Source organism: Onychostoma macrolepis, chromosome 14 (genome assembly GCF_012432095.1).
Source record: "Onychostoma macrolepis isolate SWU-2019 chromosome 14, ASM1243209v1, whole genome shotgun sequence".
Classification (NCBI taxonomy): Eukaryota; Metazoa; Chordata; class Actinopteri; order Cypriniformes; family Cyprinidae; genus Onychostoma; species Onychostoma macrolepis.
The window spans coordinates 23,843,552-23,861,494 of NC_081168.1; the positions used below are offsets into that span (position 1 = coordinate 23,843,552).

The 17,943-nt window shown below is 40.3% G+C and overlaps 1 protein-coding gene and 3 pseudogenes across 1 annotated transcript; all 4 read right to left on the reverse strand.

The window, feature by feature from the left end:
* Positions 1–802: 802 nt before the first annotated feature.
* On the reverse strand, positions 803–3,302 carry LOC131553129 (protocadherin beta-15-like; annotated as a pseudogene).
* Positions 3,303–4,275: 973 nt separating this feature from the next.
* On the reverse strand, positions 4,276–7,373 carry LOC131553130 (protocadherin beta-15-like; annotated as a pseudogene).
* Positions 7,374–8,380: 1,007 nt separating this feature from the next.
* On the reverse strand, positions 8,381–11,207 carry LOC131553131 (protocadherin beta-15-like; annotated as a pseudogene).
* Positions 11,208–11,606: 399 nt separating this feature from the next.
* LOC131553132 (protocadherin gamma-A11-like) lies at positions 11,607–16,262 on the reverse strand. Its single transcript, XM_058797552.1, has 2 exons — positions 13,799–16,262; positions 11,607–11,648 (listed from the first exon to the last, which is right to left on the reverse strand). Exons 1-2 carry the CDS (start codon positions 16,202–16,204, stop codon positions 11,607–11,609), a joined length of 2,448 nt encoding a protein of 815 aa, XP_058653535.1. The 5' UTR covers positions 16,205–16,262.
* Positions 16,263–17,943: the final 1,681 nt, after the last annotated feature.

Here is a 17,943-nt window from a genome sequence, read left to right on the forward strand (position 1 = left end):
GCGAGCTCTAGGAAGAGTCCTGGTTGTTCCAAACGTCTTCCGTTATGAATAACAGAGGCTACATACTTCTGTGAACCTTCAATGCAGCATACTTTTTTCTGAACTCTTCCCCAGATATGTGGTTTGATGTAATCCTGTCTCTGAGCTTTACAGCCCGTTTTTGTTTCACCTCAGGGCTTGGCCTTTGCTCTAACATGCATTTTCAGCTGTTAGACCTTTTATTAAGTCATGTGCGCCTTTCCAAATCATACCCATTCAATTGAATTTGCCGCAGGTTAACGTCACTCAAAGTGTGGTAACATTTACAAGCAAAATGAATGCTCCTGAGCTAAATTTCAACTGTCCCAGATCAGGGTATGAATACTTATGCAATGGAATCATTTAAGTTTTTTATCTTTAATAAATTTGCAAAGATGTTAAAAACCTGTCATTTGCACACACACACACACACACACACACACACACACACACACACACTAATGACCTTTCCACTTTGACTGATAGGGCGATTAAATTAATTTGCTGACCAGGGGTGCGTTTCCCAAAAGCATCGTTAGCTAACTATGGATGTTAGTTCCATTGAACTCTATTGTTAACGACGGAACTTGCGACCATAGTTGTTTTTGGGAAACGCACCCCAGAATAGTACCAACATTACAACTGAATTCCGTTACAAAGCTTACTTCACATGAAGGAAACATCGAAGAGAGAAACACAAAACTCCTTAAAATATCAACGTTTTAGGACAAACTCCATTAAAACCAGCACAATCTATGTGGACAAAACCTGTCCTTCAGAATGGTCAATGTGTCTGCAGTTATAAAAAGGCAGTGAAAATAAAACACAGATATGCTTTAAATCAATAAGTTCTAAATAATAATAAAAAAAAAATAAAAAATTAAAAAATTAAGAAAGACTAATTCCTACCTGAAACGAATCGAGCATTTCCGCATCAAGCCCTTCAAGATCATCCACAGCGGACTGAGTCTTTTTCAGAGTCAGGTCAGCAGTCAGCGTGCCCTCATTATAAGATCTGATGAACTTGAAGTCACTAGTGCGCGAGCCCGTGGTCAGGTATGCGTCATAATTGTAAGTGCTGCGGAGAGTTCCCGCGCCCTCCACCTCTGCGTAATTTGGAGGGAGATACGCGCTGGGAATGGCTACAGCTCCATCAAACAACAGTCTGGGCTTTCTCCTGCGACAAAACCTCACGGCCAGGATGATGATGATGAAGGTCAAGAAGAAAGTGGAAACGGACACCAGCGCGATGATCAAATAAAACGTCAGTTTGGAGCTGCTCTCGTCATGAGACATGTCTTTCAGTTCTGGAACTTCAGCCAAGTTATCTGATATAAGTAAATACAATACGCACGTGGCTGAGAGAGAGGGCTGTCCGTTATCTCTCACGGACACAATGAGGTTCTGTTTCATGCTGTCAGATTCAGAAATGTCCCGCTGCGTCCTGATCTCTCCGCTGTGGACACCGATAGTGAAAAGTCCCGGATCTGTCGCTTTAATAATGTGATACGAGAGCCACGCGTTCTGCCCAGAATCCGCGTCCACGGCGATCACCTTGGAGACCAGGGAGCTCGCCTGCGCAGCTTTGGGTACCATCTCGGTCATGAAGGAGTTTCCTTCCGGAGAGGGGTATAATATCTGAGGGGAGTTGTCATTCTCATCCGTTATGAAGACGCTCACGCTCACGTTACTGCTCAGAGGAGGAGAACCGTTGTCTCTGGCTAACACGAGCACTTTGAACCTTTTCAACTGTTCGTAATCAAACGACCTCAAGGCATGAATGACCCCGGTGTCTCCGTTAATGGATAGAAAGGAGGACACCGGTGCGCCATTGACTTCAGAGGACAACAGAGAATAAACTACAGTGCCATTCTGTCTCCAGTCCGGGTCTGTAGCTGATACTGAACAAATAGAGGAGCCCGGTTTGTTATTTTCTTGCACATGAGCTCTGTAACTCTGCTCCTGAAATACAGGTGGATTATCATTCACGTCAGCTACAGTCAGGTGAATATTCTTAGTGGAAGATAAAGGTGGAGAGCCCTCATCAGTAGCAGCAATTGTAATATTATAATCAGAGAGCATCTCGCGGTCTAATTCACCTGTGGTCACCAGAGAATAATATTTCTTGATTGAAGGTACGAGTTTAAATGGGACGTTTTGCTGAATGGAGCAGCGCACCTGTCCGTTATTCTCAGAGTCTCTGTCCTGCACATTAATGATGCCAACCTCTGTACCGGGTAACGCATTCTCGGGTATGGGACTGTTTAGAGAATTAATCACTATTATAGGGGCATTATCATTGATATCAATAACATCTATTATTACTGTACAATGACTGGCAAGCCCTTGACCATCTTTAGCTTGAATCGGCAGTTCGATTGAACTCTCCTCCTCAAAATCCATCAGTCCCTTTAGTTTAATTTCTCCAGATATTGTATCAAGGAAAATAATTGCCGGACAATTTCGGATAAATGACTAAATGCATATGTCACCTCTCCGTTTTGTCCCTCGTCAGCATCAGTAGCGCTGACTGTCACCACTACAGTATCTACAGGAGCATTTTCAGGCAGACTGACTTTATAGACGGCCTGACTAAAGACTGGAGCATTATCATTAGCATCCAGCACAGTGACGTGTATGGCTACAGTACCTGATCTCGGTGGAGTCCCGCCGTCTACCGCAGTGAGAATTAATGTTAGCTCTTTCTGCTGCTCGCGATCCAATTCTTTATTCAGTACGAGTTCGCCATATTTTCTTCCATTTTCCCTGGTTAGTACATTAAGAAGAAAGTGTTCATTATCTTGAAGTGTATATGATTGCACTGAATTCCGACCAATATCGGCATCATGGGCCTCATCTAATAAGTAGCGAGATCCTTTGTCTGCTGATTCCTGTATTTCCAATTTAACGACACTCTCTGTAAACTGTGGTGAATTATCATTTATGTCTTCAACATTTAGAATGAAGCGATGAAGTTCTAGAGGGCTTTCAAGGACTAGCTCCTGGTTTATGACACATGAAGCTTTCTTTCCACAAAGTCCCTCTCTGTCGATTCTCTCTGCTACGATCAGTTCTCCAGTATTCAGATTAATGTCACTGTATCGTTTTCTGTTGCCTTCAGTATCAATTCGAGCCTTACGAGATGACAGTCTGTTCACATCGAGTCCGAGATCCTTTGCTATATTTCCAATCACAGATCCGCGTTTCATCTCCTCCAGAAAAGAATAGCTCACGTCTCCATAAGCGGTGTGCGCCATCAGCACGAAGAACAAAAGACCAAACATCTCTCAAGCAACGCGGAACCTTTGGAATTCTTCAGATATTAAGCAGAAATAAAAACGAACAACAAAACGATTAAAATGTACAAAACAACAAATGTAAAATTAAATTAAGAAAATCGAGAGGATTATACTATCAGACAATCAGTCACTGTCGACGATTTTCTACAGAGGAGCTTGAAGCCCTGTGTATGACATCATAAACGGGGCGGAGAAATGTATACCGAAGACACACATTGTTTTGCAGGTGAACAGCGACACTATGAGTTAAAATAAGAAACTGCATGACATTCTTATCCGACAGAATTAATTGATATTACACACAAAGAATGTGTTTTGTATACTTACTTAGCAATTACTTTTATTGTTATGCAACTGAGTAGCAAAACCAAAGCCAGCAGCAACATTCTCTTAAAGGATTAATTCACCCCAAAATGAAACTTTTTTAATTTACTTACCCTCATGTCGTTTCAAACCCGTATAAGTTTCTTTCTTATGTTGAACACAAGAGAAGATATTTTGAAGAGTTTTGAAGAACCAAACAGTTGTTAGTCCCCACTGACTTGCATCGTAGGAAATAAATACTACGGAAGTCAATGAAGACCATCAACTGTTTGATTACCAGCATTCTTAAAAATATCTTCTATCATGTTCTACATAAGAAAGAAAATCATACTGGTTTGGAACGACACGAGGGTGAGTAAATGATGACAAAATTTTGAGGTACATTTATGCATTTAGCAGAGGCTTTTATCCAAAGCGAATTACATTGCATTCAAGTTACAGTTTTTACATTTTATCAGCTCTTGCTTTCCTGGGAATCGAACCCATGATCTAGGCGTTGCTAGCGCCATGCTCTACTATTTGAGCTACAGGAAAGCCTAAGGGATGAACTATTCCTTTAAGCGCGAGAGATAAAGACCACACTGTGTATGTTATTCAAAATCAAACAAACAAACAAACGTGGAGGTATAGAGAGCTATACAAGCAAAATACCCAAAACCAGAAGAAAACAGCAGTGCAGCACCATGGACAGCAACACGGAAAACCTGTCCTACGCTATTTCCAATAAGATTAAAAGTACGTTTAAAAGATTTCTCTAATACTGTTTTTAAACTAACATATGATCTTAATTCTCATTAACTGCACAGAAAAATGACATAAAGACAAAAGTCAAACTACTTAAATTGCAATATATTATCACAGACAATTAGAAATGACTCTATAAGGACACATGTAGTAATGACTGATGACATGTTTTAACGAAAGCATTCGTCATCAGAATGAGACGGATGTCCTTGAAATCTTTAAAAGATCAACAAACTACTTTTACAGCTTGACTTCAAAATAAGTCCAAAAGAGTGGCAAAAAGAGCTACCTTATACATGTCCAAATAAAGTGTAAAAAATTCACTTATAAGAGCAATATTTTCTAACTCCAAACTGACCCTGTTCTGAGCCACGTGAACCGCTAAGAACAAAATAAAATTAAATTAAATAAACGTTGCTAAAGAAAGCAGTGAGTTAAAACCCAAATATTACATTTAAACGAATTAAATCCACCAAATTATTTTGAAAGAAATACTCATGTCCTACCTGAAACGCATCGCTCATTTCGGCATCGAGTCCTTCAAGATCATCCACAGCGGACTGAGTCTTTTTCAGAGTCAGGTCAGCAGTCAGCGTGCCCTCATTATAAGATCTGATGAACTTGAAGTCACTAGTGCGCGAGCCCGTGGTCAGGTATGCGTCATAATTGTAAGTGCTGCGGAGAGTTCCCGCGCCCTCCACCTCTGCGTAATTTGGAGGAGATACGCGCTGGGAATGGCTACAGCTCCATCAAACAACAGTCTGGGCTTTCTCCTGCGACAAAACCTCACGGCCAGGATGATGATGATGAAGGTCAGGAAGAAAGTGGAAACGGACACCAGTGCGATGATCAAATAAAACGTCAGTTTGGAGCTGCTCTCGTCTCGAGACATGTCTTTCAGTTCTGGAACTTCAGCCAAGTTATCTGATATAAGTAAATACAATGCGCACGTGGCTGAGAGAGAGGGCTGTCCGTTATCTCTCACGGACACAATGAGGTTCTGTTTCATGCTGTCAGATTCAGAAATGTCCCGCTGCGTCCTGATCTCTCCGCTGTGGACACCGATAGTGAAAAGTCCCGGATCTGTCGCTTTAATAATGTGATACGAGAGCCACGCGTTCTGCCCAGAATCCGCGTCCACGGCGATCACCTTGGAGACCAGGGAGCGCGCCTGCGCAGCTTTGGGTACCATCTCGGTCATGAAGGAGTTTCCTTCCGGAGAGGGGTATAATATCTGAGGGGAGTTGTCATTCTCATCCGTTATGAAGACACTCACGGTCACGTTACTGCTCAGAGGAGGAGAACCGTTGTCTCTGGCTAACACCAGCACTTTGAAACTTTTCAACTGTTCGTAATCAAACGACCTCACGGCATGAATGACCCCGGTGTCTCCGTTAACGGATAGAAAGGAGGACACCGGTGCGCCATTGACATCAGAGGACAACAGAGAATAAACTACAGTGCCATTCTGTCTCCAGTCCGGGTCTGTAGCTGATACTGAACAAATAGAGGAGCCCGGTTTGTTATTTTCTTGCACATGAGCTCTGTAACTCTGCTCCTGAAATACAGGTGGATTATCATTCACGTCAGCTACAGTCAGGTGAATATTCTTAGTGGAAGATAAAGGCGGAGAGCCCTCATCAGTAGCAGTAATTGTAATATTATAATCAGAGAGCAGCTCGCGGTCTAATTCACCTGTGGTCACCAGAGAATAGTAATTCTTGATTGAAGGTACGAGTTTAAATGGGACGTTTTGCTGAATGGAGCAGCGCACCTGTCCGTTATTCTCAGAGTCTCTGTCCTGCACATTAATGATGCCAACCTCTGTACCGGGTAACGCATTCTCGGGTATGGGACTGTTTAGAGAATTAATCACTATTATAGGGCATTATCATTGATATCAATAACATCTATTATTACTGTACAATGACTGGCAAGCCCTTGACCATCTTTAGCTTGAATCGGCAGTTCGATTGAACTCTCCTCCTCAAAATCCATCAGTCCCTTTAGTTTAATTTCTCCAGATATTGTATCAAGGAAAAATAATTGCCGGACAATTTCGGATAAATGACTAAATGCATATGTCACCTCTCCGTTTTGTCCCTCGTCAGCATCAGTAGCGCTCACTGTCACCACTACAGTATCTACAGGAGCATTTTCAGGCAGACTGACTTTATAGACGGCCTGACTAAAGACTGGAGCATTATCATTAGCATCCAGCACAGTGACGTGTATGGCTACAGTACCTGATCTCGGTGGAGTCCCGCCGTCTACCGCAGTGAGAATTAATGTTAGCTCTTTCTGCTGCTCGCGATCCAATTCTTTATTCAGTACGAGTTCGCCATATTTTCTTCCATTTTCCCTGGTTAGTACATTAAGAAGAAAGTGTTCATTATCTTGAAGTGTATATGATTGCACTGAATTCCGACCAATATCGGCATCATGGGCCTCATCTAATAAGTAGCGAGATCCTTTGTCTGCTGATTCCTGTATTTCAATTTAACGACACTCTCTGTAAACTGTGGTGAATTATCATTTATGTCTTCAACATTTAGAATGAAGCGATGAAGTTCTAGAGGGCTTTCAAGGACTAGCTCCTGGTTTATGACACATGAAGCTTTCTTTCCACAAAGTCCCTCTCTGTCGATTCTCTCTGCTACGATCAGTTCTCCAGTATTCAGATTAATGTCACTGTATCGTTTTCTGTTGCCTTCAGTATCAATTCGAGCCTTACGAGATGACAGTCTGTTCACATCGAGTCCGAGATCCTTTGCTATATTTCCAATCACAGATCCGCGTTTCATCTCCTCCAGAAAAGAATAGCTCACGTCTCCATAAGCGGTGTGCGCCATCAGCACGAAGAACAAAAGACCAAACATCTCTCAAGCAACGCGGAACCTTTGGAATTCTTCAGATATTAAGCAGAAATAAAAACGAACAACAAAACGATTAAAATGTACAAAACAACAAATGTAAAATTAAATTAAGAAAAATCGAGAGGATTATACTATCAGACAATCAGTCACTGTCGACGATTTTCTACAGAGGAGCTTGAAGCCCTGTGTATGACATCATAAACGGGGCGGAGAAATGTATACCGAAGACACACATTGTTTTGCAGGTGAACAGCGACACTATGAGTTAAAATAAGAAACTGCATGACATTCTTATCCGACAGAATTAATTGATATTACACACAAAGAATGTGTTTTGTATACTTACTTAGCAATTACTTTTATTGTTATGCAACTGAGTAGCAAAACCAAAGCCAGCAGCAACATTCTCTTAAAGGATTAATTCACCCCAAAATGAAACTTTTTTAATTTACTTACCCTCATGTCGTTTCAAACCCGTATAAGTTTCTTTCTTATGTTGAACACAAGAGAAGATATTTTGAAGAGTTTTGAAGAACCAAACAGTTGTTAGTCCCCACTGACTTGCATCGTAGGGAAATAAATACTACGGAAGTCAATGAAGACCATCAACTGTTTGATTACCAGCATTCTTAAAAATATCTTCTATCATGTTCTACATAAGAAAGAAAATCATACTGGTTTGGAACGACACGAGGGTGAGTAAATGATGACAAAATTTTGAGGTACATTTATGCATTTAGCAGAGGCTTTTATCCAAAGCGAATTACATTGCATTCAAGTTACAGTTTTTACATTTTATCAGCTCTTGCTTTCCCTGGGAATCGAACCCATGATCTAGGCGTTGCTAGCGCCATGCTCTACTATTTGAGCTACAGGAAAGCCTAAGGGATGAACTATTCCTTTAAGCGCGAGAGATAAAGAAGACCACACTGTGTATGTTATTCAAAATCAAACAAACAAACAAACGTGGAGGTATAGAGAGCTATACAAGCAAAATACCCAAAACCAGAAGAAAACAGCAGTGCAGCACCATGGACAGCAACACGGAAAACCTGTCCTACGCTATTTCCAATAAGATTAAAAGTACGTTTAAAAGATTTCTCTAATACTGTTTTTAAACTAACATATGATCTTAATTCTCATTAACTGCACAGAAAAATGACATAAAGACAAAAGTCAAACTACTTAAATTGCAATATATTATCACAGACAATTAGAAATGACTCTATAAGGACACATGTAGTAATGACTGATGACATGTTTTAACGAAAGCATTCGTCATCAGAATGAGACGGATGTCCTTGAAATCTTTAAAAGATCAACAAACTACTTTTACAGCTTGACTTCAAAATAAGTCCAAAAGAGTGGCAAAAAGAGCTACCTTATACATGTCCAAATAAAGTGTAAAAATTCACTTATAAGAGCAATATTTTCTAACTCCAAACTGACCCTGTTCTGAGCCACGTGAACCGCTAAGAACAAAATAAAATTAAATTAAATAAACGTTGCTAAAGAAAGCAGTGAGTTAAAAACCCAAATATTACATTTAAACGAATTAAATCCACCAAATTATTTTGAAAGAAATACTCATGTCCTACCTGAAACGCATCGCTCATTTCGGCATCGAGTCCTTCAAGATCATCCACAGCGGACTGAGTCTTTTTCAGAGTCAGGTCAGCAGTCAGCGTGCCCTCATTATAAGATCTGATGAACTTGAAGTCACTAGTGCGCGAGCCCGTGGTCAGGTATGCGTCATAATTGTAAGTGCTGCGGAGAGTTCCCGCGCCCTCCACCTCTGCGTAATTTGGAGGCAGATACGCGCTGGGAATGGCTACAGCTCCATCAAACAACAGTCTGGGCTTTCTCCTGCGACAAAACCTCACGGCCAGGATGATGATGATGAAGGTCAGGAAGAAAGTGGAAACGGACACCAGTGCGATGATCAAATAAAACGTCAGTTTGGAGCTGCTCTCGTCTCGAGACATGTCTTTCAGTTCCGGAACTTCAGCCAAGTTATCTGATATAAGTAAATACAATGCGCACGTGGCTGAGAGAGAGGGCTGTCCGTTATCTCTCACGGACACAATGAGGTTCTGTTTCATGCTGTCAGATTCAGAAATGTCCGCTGCGTCCTGATCTCTCCGCTGTGGACACCGATAGTGAAAAGTCCCGGATCTGTAGCTTTAATAATGTGATACGAGAGCCACGCGTTCTGGCCAGAATCCGCGTCCACGGCGATCACCTTGGAGACCAGGGAGCGCGCCTGCGCAGCTTTGGGTACCATCTCGGTCATGAAGGAGTTTCCTTCCGGAGAGGGGTATAATATCTGAGGGGAGTTGTCATTCTCATCCGTTATGAAGACACTCACGGTCACGTTACTGCTCAGAGGAGGAGAACCGTTGTCTCTGGCTAACACGAGCACTTTGAAACTCTTCAACTGTTCGTAATCAAACGACCTCACGGCATGAATGACCCCGGTGTCTCCGTTAATGGATAGAAAGGAGGACACCGGTGCGCCATTGACTTCAGAGGACAACAGAGAATAAACTACAGTGCCATTCTGTCTCCAGTCCGGGTCTGTAGCTGATACTGAACAAATAGAGGAGCCCGGTTTGTTATTTTCTTGCACATGAGCTCTGTAACTCTGCACCTGAAATACAGGTGGATTATCATTCACGTCAGCTACAGTCAGGTGAATATTCTTAGTGGAAGATAAAGGCGGAGAGCCCTCATCAGTAGCAGTAATTGTAATATTATAATCAGAGAGCAGCTCGCGGTCTAATTCACCTGTGGTCACCAGAGAATAGTAATTTTTGATTGAAGGTACGAGTTTAAACGGGACGTTTTGCTGAATGGAGCAGCGCACCTGTCCGTTATTCTCAGAGTCTCTGTCCTGCACATTAATGATGCCAACCTCTGTACCAGGTAACGCATTCTCGGGAATAGGGATTTTAATAGATTTTATCATAATTATAGGGACATTATCGTTGATATCAACAACCTCAATTGCCACAGTAGAATAACTGGCTAACCCTTGACCATCTTTAGCTTGAACTGGCAGTTCAATTGAGCTTTCTTCCTCATAATCAAGAAGCCCCGTTAGTTTAATTTCACCAGATAATGGATCCAGCGAAAATGATTTCAGGTGGGCTTCAGGCAGATGTCCAAATTCATACATCACCTCTCCGTTTTGTCCCTCGTCAGCATCAGTAGCGCTCACTGTCACCACTACAGTATCTACAGGAGAATTTTCAGGCAGACTGACTTTATAGACGGCCTGACTAAAGACTGGAGCATTATCATTAGCATCCAGCACAGTGACGTGTATGGTTACAGTACCTGATCTCGGTGGAGTACCACCGTCTACCGCAGTGAGAATTAATGTTACCTCTTTCTGCTGCTCGCGATCCAACTCTTTATTTAGCTCGAGCTCGCCATATTTTCTTCCATTTTCCCTGGTTAGTACATTAAGAAGAAAGTGTTCATTATCTTGAAGTGTATATGATTGAACTGAATTCCGACTAATATCCGCGTCATGGGCCTCATCTAATAAGTATCTCGTTACTTTGTCTGCTGATTCGCTTATTTCGAAATTTATTAAAGTTTGTTTGAACTGTGGTGAATTATCATTGATGTCTTCGATATTGAGAACGAAGTGGTGCAGCTCCAAAGGATTTTCCAGCACGAGTTCCTGTTTTACAAGGCATGAAGCTTTCTTTCCACAGAGCCCTTCTCTGTCGATTCTCTCTGCTACGATCAGTTCTCCAGTATTCAGATTAATGTCACAATATCGTTTTCTGTTGCCTTCAGTATCAATTCGAGCCTTACGAGATGACAGTCTGTTCACATCGAGCCCGAGATCCTTTGCTATATTTCCAATCACAGATCCGCGTTTCATCTCCTCCGGAAAAGAATAGCTCACATCTCCATAAGCGGTGTGCGCCATCAGCACGAAGAACAAAAGACCAAACATCTCTCAAGCAACGCGGAACCTTTGGAATTCTTCAGATATTAAGCAGAAATAAAACGAACAACAAAACGATTAAAATGTACAAAACAACAAATGTAAAATTAAATTAAGAAAATCGAGAGGATTATACTATCAGACAATCAGTCACTGTCGACGATTTTCTACAGAGGAGCTTGAAGCCCTGTGTATGACATCATAAACGGGGCGGAGAAATGTATACCGAAGACACACATTGTTTTGCAAGTGAACAGCGACACTATGAGTCAAAATAAAAAACTGCATAGGCCTAATATTCATATTTCTATTCACATTTCTAATATTAATATATCTCGTAATAGGATCAGACAAAGGATACGCGCTATACACTTAACAACATCATTCAGCAAAACAGGAGTCAGCAGCAATATTCTCTGAAGACTGAGAGAGAAACACGAACACATGATGAAAGGTATTGAAAAACATCTATGGCAGGATATAGTGGTATAAGTTATATTATGCGAGAGAGAAAGAAAACAAAGACTAAGGCTAAATGCCAGTGCAGAACCACTGACAGCGACAGAAAGCCTGCCCTATCATTACCATGTCGACTAAAAAGACGTTTGCAATATTTTACTGACTGGAACGTTACTGACATCCGACTTTAATTCCATTTATAACATATAAAGGAGACAAGGATCAAATAAATGTAAAACTGCTCGAAATATCACCTTTTTAAAACTGATTTAATGACGAATATCAGAATCCATACGGTTACACAAACTGACCATACTAAAATTGCTAAAATAAACGTGATGATTAGTAAATAGCATTAGACAAATTAGATAACTTTCCTCTAAAAATCACCAAACAACTTTAACCAAAATTTTACTTCAAAATAGCTAATGAAAAAAGAGAAAGAATAAAAACACATCAATTCGTGCAATATAATCCATGACTTACAACTGCCTACCTGACCAAAAATGAAGAGAAAAGGATAGATAGATAGATAGATAGATAGATAGATAGATAGATAGATAGATAGATAGATATAGGTACTTTCCTGAATTCAAAACGGCACCCATGTGTTTGCAATAAGGCACGCGAAAGACCCAAAAGATGTCATTAAAAAGTCTGCTTCCAAAGAAAACAGTCAATTTAGAACACGGAAACATAATCTTTAACCCTTGTGCGTTCTTCGGTCATTTCTGACCAGATAATTTTACATTTTGAATATTTAAAAATCGTAGCTTCACCAGAATGGTACGAAACTCGGTGACTTTTATGGCACTTGGTATGTGAACACACAAAAAAATTGAGGGCATGATTCGAAAAAGTTAAGTGGTCGTAAAAAAAATAGTCACACCCATGGTCTTCGGTCAAAAATGACCGACCATAGGAAATGAATGGGAAACGGGAAAAAATAACAAAATACAGAAAATGTTTGTGTGTACAATCTACAAATCCCCAACAATGCAGAAAAACATTGTACAGCAACGAAGGGGTGAAACTCTAAAACATCTAGAGTGCAAAATCAACACATCCACTCATACACATGCGCACACACACACACTTGTACACACACACACACCCCAATGAACTGGTGTGCCTGTAACACAGCAACTATGTAAAATAAAATCAATAATTCAACTACAATGCAGTTAAAAAGTGGACAACAAGGAATGGGTTATACTCTAAAACATCAAGAGTGTAAAACAGATACATCCACTCACACACACTCACAGACACACACACACATACACAATTATACACACTCAAATGAATTGGTATGGCTATAACCATATAGCCAAAATGAGTTAGAAGAGTGAAATAAGAGGTTGAAATCAGATCAGACCCTGAAGGATTAGGCTCTGATAAAGCATTCCTCTTCATTTTTGTTACATTTTTATAGTTTTTTTAACGTTTTGTGTAACAAAATGCTTTCTGTGTTCAGGGTTGACTGTAGTATTAATAATGCAAAAACCTATATAATAACCTATATAATAATAATAATGAAAAAAAATATAAACCTTGACAAAAAGTAGTCTTTGAGAATGCCTAAATATACATTTATATCCACAACCTAATGTAAGTAAACAATTATGTCTAAAAACAACTAGGGAATTCACAAGACTCTCTATAGAGTCCTATACAGGCAACTAGTGGTTACACCATGAAATTACATGTTTTTTCTTTCTTTGCTCACACCAGGAGGTGCTAATCTGCATTCAAAAATTGGATTTTAAAGGCCTAGTGTCTATTTTCATCTGAAATACTGCATAAATTGAAAAATAGTTTGAAAAAATTTGAAAAAAAATTGTTTGTACTATTTTCAATGGGAAAAAAATTATCACAATTATTGCATGAATATTAATTAGTACCGTAAAATTCTCTCAAAATACAAAATAAAAAAATAAAAAATATTATTGAACAAAAATATATTAGATTGATTTTACTGAAGAAAAAATAATAATTTCAGGTGTCCGGTCACTTTTGACCGTGAAGACCATGGGTGTGACTCCCAAATAAGGAACGCACAATTAAAACAAATCATAAGATGTATTTTTAAAAATAAAGACTTTGAATCCTACCTGAAACGAATCGCTCATTTCCGCATCAAGCCCTTCAAGATCCTCCACAGCGGACTGAGTCTTTTTCAGAGTCAGGTCAGCAGTCAGCGTGCCCTCATTATAAGATCTGATGAACTTGAAGTCACTAGTGCGCGAGCCCGTGGTCAGGTATGCGTCATAATTGTAAGTGCTTCGGAGAGTTCCCGCGCCCTCCACTTCTGCGTAATTTGGAGGCAGATACGCGCTGGGAATGGCTACAGCTCCATCAAACAACAGTCTGGGCTTTCTCCTGCGACAAAACCTCACGGCCAGGATGATGATGATGAAGGTCAAGAAGAAAGTGGAAACGGACACCAGTGCGATGATCAAATAAAACGTCAGTTTGGAGCTGCTCTCGTCTCGAGACATGTCTTTCAGTTCTGGAACTTCAGCCAAGTTATCTGATATAAGTAAATACAATGCGCACGTGGCTGAGAGAGAGGGCTGTCCGTTATCTCTCACGGACACAATGAGGTTCTGTTTCATGCTGTCAGATTCAGAAATGTCCCGCTGCGTCCTGATCTCTCCGCTGTGGACACCGATAGTGAAAAGTCCCGGATCTGTAGCTTTAATAATGTGATACGAGAGCCACGCGTTCTGGCCAGAATCCGCGTCCACGGCGATCACCTTGGAGACCAGGGAGCTCGCCTGCGCAGCGTTGGGTACCATCTCGGTCATGAAGGAGTTTCCTTCCGGAGAGGGTATAATATCTGAGGAGTTGTCATTCTCATCCGTTATGAAGACACTCACGGTCACGTTACTGCTCAGAGGAGGAGAACCGTTGTCTCTGGCTAACACCAGCACTTTGAAACTTTTCAACTGTTCGTAATCAAACGACCTCACGGCATGAATGACCCCGGTGTCTCCGTTAATGGATAGAAAGGAGGACAACGGTGCGCCATTGACATCAGAGGACAACAGAGAATAAACTACAGTGCCATTCTGTCTCCAGTCCGGGTCTGTAGCTGATACTGAACAAATAGAGGAGCCCGGTTTGTTATTTTCTTGCACATGAGCTCTGTAACTCTGCTCCTGAAATACAGGTGGATTATCATTCACGTCAGCTACAGTCAGGTGAATATTCTTAGTGGAAGATAAAGGCGGAGAGCCCTCATCAGTAGCAGTAATTGTAATATTATAATCAGAGAGCAGCTCGCGGTCTAATTCACCTGTGGTCACCAGAGAATAGTAATTTTTGATTGAAGGTACGAGTTTAAACGGGACGTTTTGCTGAATGGAGCAGCGCACCTGTCCGTTATTCTCAGAGTCTCTGTCTTGCACATTAAGGATGCCAACCTCTGTACCGGGTAACGCATTCTCAAGAACAGGGCTATCTAAAGACTTAATCACTATAATGGGGGCATTGTCATTAACATCTGTAATTTCTATAATTACTTTAGTGTCCGAAGAAAGACCAGAGCCATCCTTTCCCTCAATTAGCATCTCATATTTGACTTCCTCCTCAAAATCAATGGGGCCTTTAACTTTAATCTCTCCACTATTCTCATTCAGAGTAAATAATTCTTTCGCAGTTTCGGAAATACGACTAAATTCATATGTCACTTCTCCATTTTGTCCCTCGTCAGCATCAGTAGCGCTCACTGTCACCACTACAGTATCTACAGGAGCATTTTCAGGCAGACTGACTTTATAGACGGCCTGACTAAAGACTGGAGCATTATCATTAGCATCCAGCACAGTGACGTGTATGGCTACAGTACCTGATCTCGGTGGAGTCCCGCCGTCTACCGCAGTGAGAATTAATGTTAGCTCTTTCTGCTGCTCGCGATCCAACTCTCTTTCTAACACTAACTCAATATTTTTGCCACCATCCGCCTTTGTACTTACAGATATAAGAAAATTATCATTCCTTTCAATAGAATAGCTTTGTACTTTATTCTGTCCTATGTCCGCATCATGAGCCTCATTCACGCGGAACCGAGCTCCTTTCACAGCATTCTCGCTTATCTCAAGCTTTACTGTATCTTTAGGAAATGCTGGTGTGTTGTCATTAATATCTTGTATTTGTATTGTCACACGATGTATGGCCAATGGGTGTTCTAGAACTAATTCGAAATTAAGAGCACAGTACATTTTTTCATTGCATAGTCCCTCTCTGTCGATTCTCTCCGCTACGATCAGTTCTCCAGTATTCAGATTAATGTCACAGTATCGTTTTTTGTTACCTTCAATATCAATGCGAGCCTTACGAGATGACAGTCTGTTCACATCGAGTCCGAGATCCTTTGCTATATTTCCAATCACAGATCCGCGTTTCATCTCCTCCGGAAAAGAATAGCTCACGTCTCCATAAGCGGTGTGCGCCATCAGCACGAGGAACAAAAGACCAAACATCTCAGCAGTAACACCGATGCCTCTAAAATCCATATCAGGAAAAAAAGACAACGACAAATACTTGTTATAAAATCAACATGTAAACGAAAACATGTCTGAACTATATTTGAAAATGAGATGGTAAAAAAAAAAAAGATTGGAGAGACTCAATGTCTACGATTTTTGCTACGACGTGAGCTAGAAGCCCTAAACATGACAGGAACGGGGTGGAGTATAAAGTACCATGTGAAATAAAATTATTTTACTGGTGAACAGCGACACTGTGAGTTAAACTGAGATACTGCATAACATTCACAACTGTAACGATATTTATGTATATACAGTGGAGGAAATATAGATGTAAAAACAACAAAACTATGATATAGATAAAAACAACAAAATGGCTATTTATAGTGCTAGATAATTAAAAAGCAAAACCTCAACTATCCAGAGACAGGCTTTCTATTAAAAGGCATTCATTTTTCATTTTTTTAAGTCTTGTGCTAAAGTGAAAGCTACTAACGTGAGAATTTAAAATCTTAAACTTATTGAATATAACAACATTGAGGAGAGGAATACAAAATTTTCACCTATTAAAACTGTTAAATGTGCATACGTTTTGCTATAGACTCAAGGTGAGATGAGACAGGGCCTTTAACTGGATATGGACGGCAACTTTAAAAACAAAATGAAAAGGAAAACGAAAATATCTAATTTCTCAAAAATTTCAACATGTATAAATGCAAAACTGAACAATTACTTCTCTATCTCTCTCTCTCTCCGGTCTCATGAAAATGCATATACATAGTACGCCAAATAAAAACTAAAACTCGTGGTACTGATATGCAAAAATGGAACTTTGGCTTGCATATGACATGAAATTTGTTGGCGTGCATATGATGTTTTCGCGTTGCAGTTTTTGCGTACATATGATACGCATCTACCCCACAATCCTAATCCTACTCATTGCTTATCATATACACGCCAAAGTCAATTTTTGCATATCAATACCACGAGTTTTTGTTTTTATTTGGCGTACTATTTATACACACTTTCATGAGATCAGGTTGTCAAAACAATAAGGCACACACGCTATAAGGGTAAAATGATTACAAATCGTGACTACAAGACAGATCAAGTACCTAGAGTAGTTAGCAATGTACACTCTTAAAAATAAAGGTTCCAAAAGGATGCTTCTTTCAGTGATTCCATAGAAGAACCATTTTGGTTCCCCAGAGAACCTTTCAGTGAACAGTTCCTAAAAGAACAATTTTGAAGAACATTTTAAAAATCTAAAGAACCCTTTTTTGACTATAAAGAACCTTTTCTGCATTTGAAAGGTTCCATGGATGTTCAAGGTTCTTCATAGAACCATTGATGGCAATAAAGAACCTTTATTTCAACCCATTCTCACTCCCAAGGCGTCAAAAACTGAAGCATGGTCAAACGCCTTTCGCGTCACTATGAAGACGCCAAAAGTGCCCCTAGGCGTCAGTATATGACAAAATAGGAATTGCTCCATTGCTTTCAATTGCTTGCTTTATGCGTCAGGTCAAGACGCTCATGGAAAATGACAACACGTTCTCCTCCGTTGTTTTCAGTTGTTTGTCTTAGTTTAATGGTTTGCATGCATTTGTAAAAAATATAAATAATTTTATATACATTTATACTTTCATTGGAGCACCTAACCCACCCCTACCCTAAACCTACCCACTTCTGAACAACATAAAACACGTAACAGGCAAATATAAGTGCAGTCACAGGTATTTATTGCAAAAACTGACCATAAACAA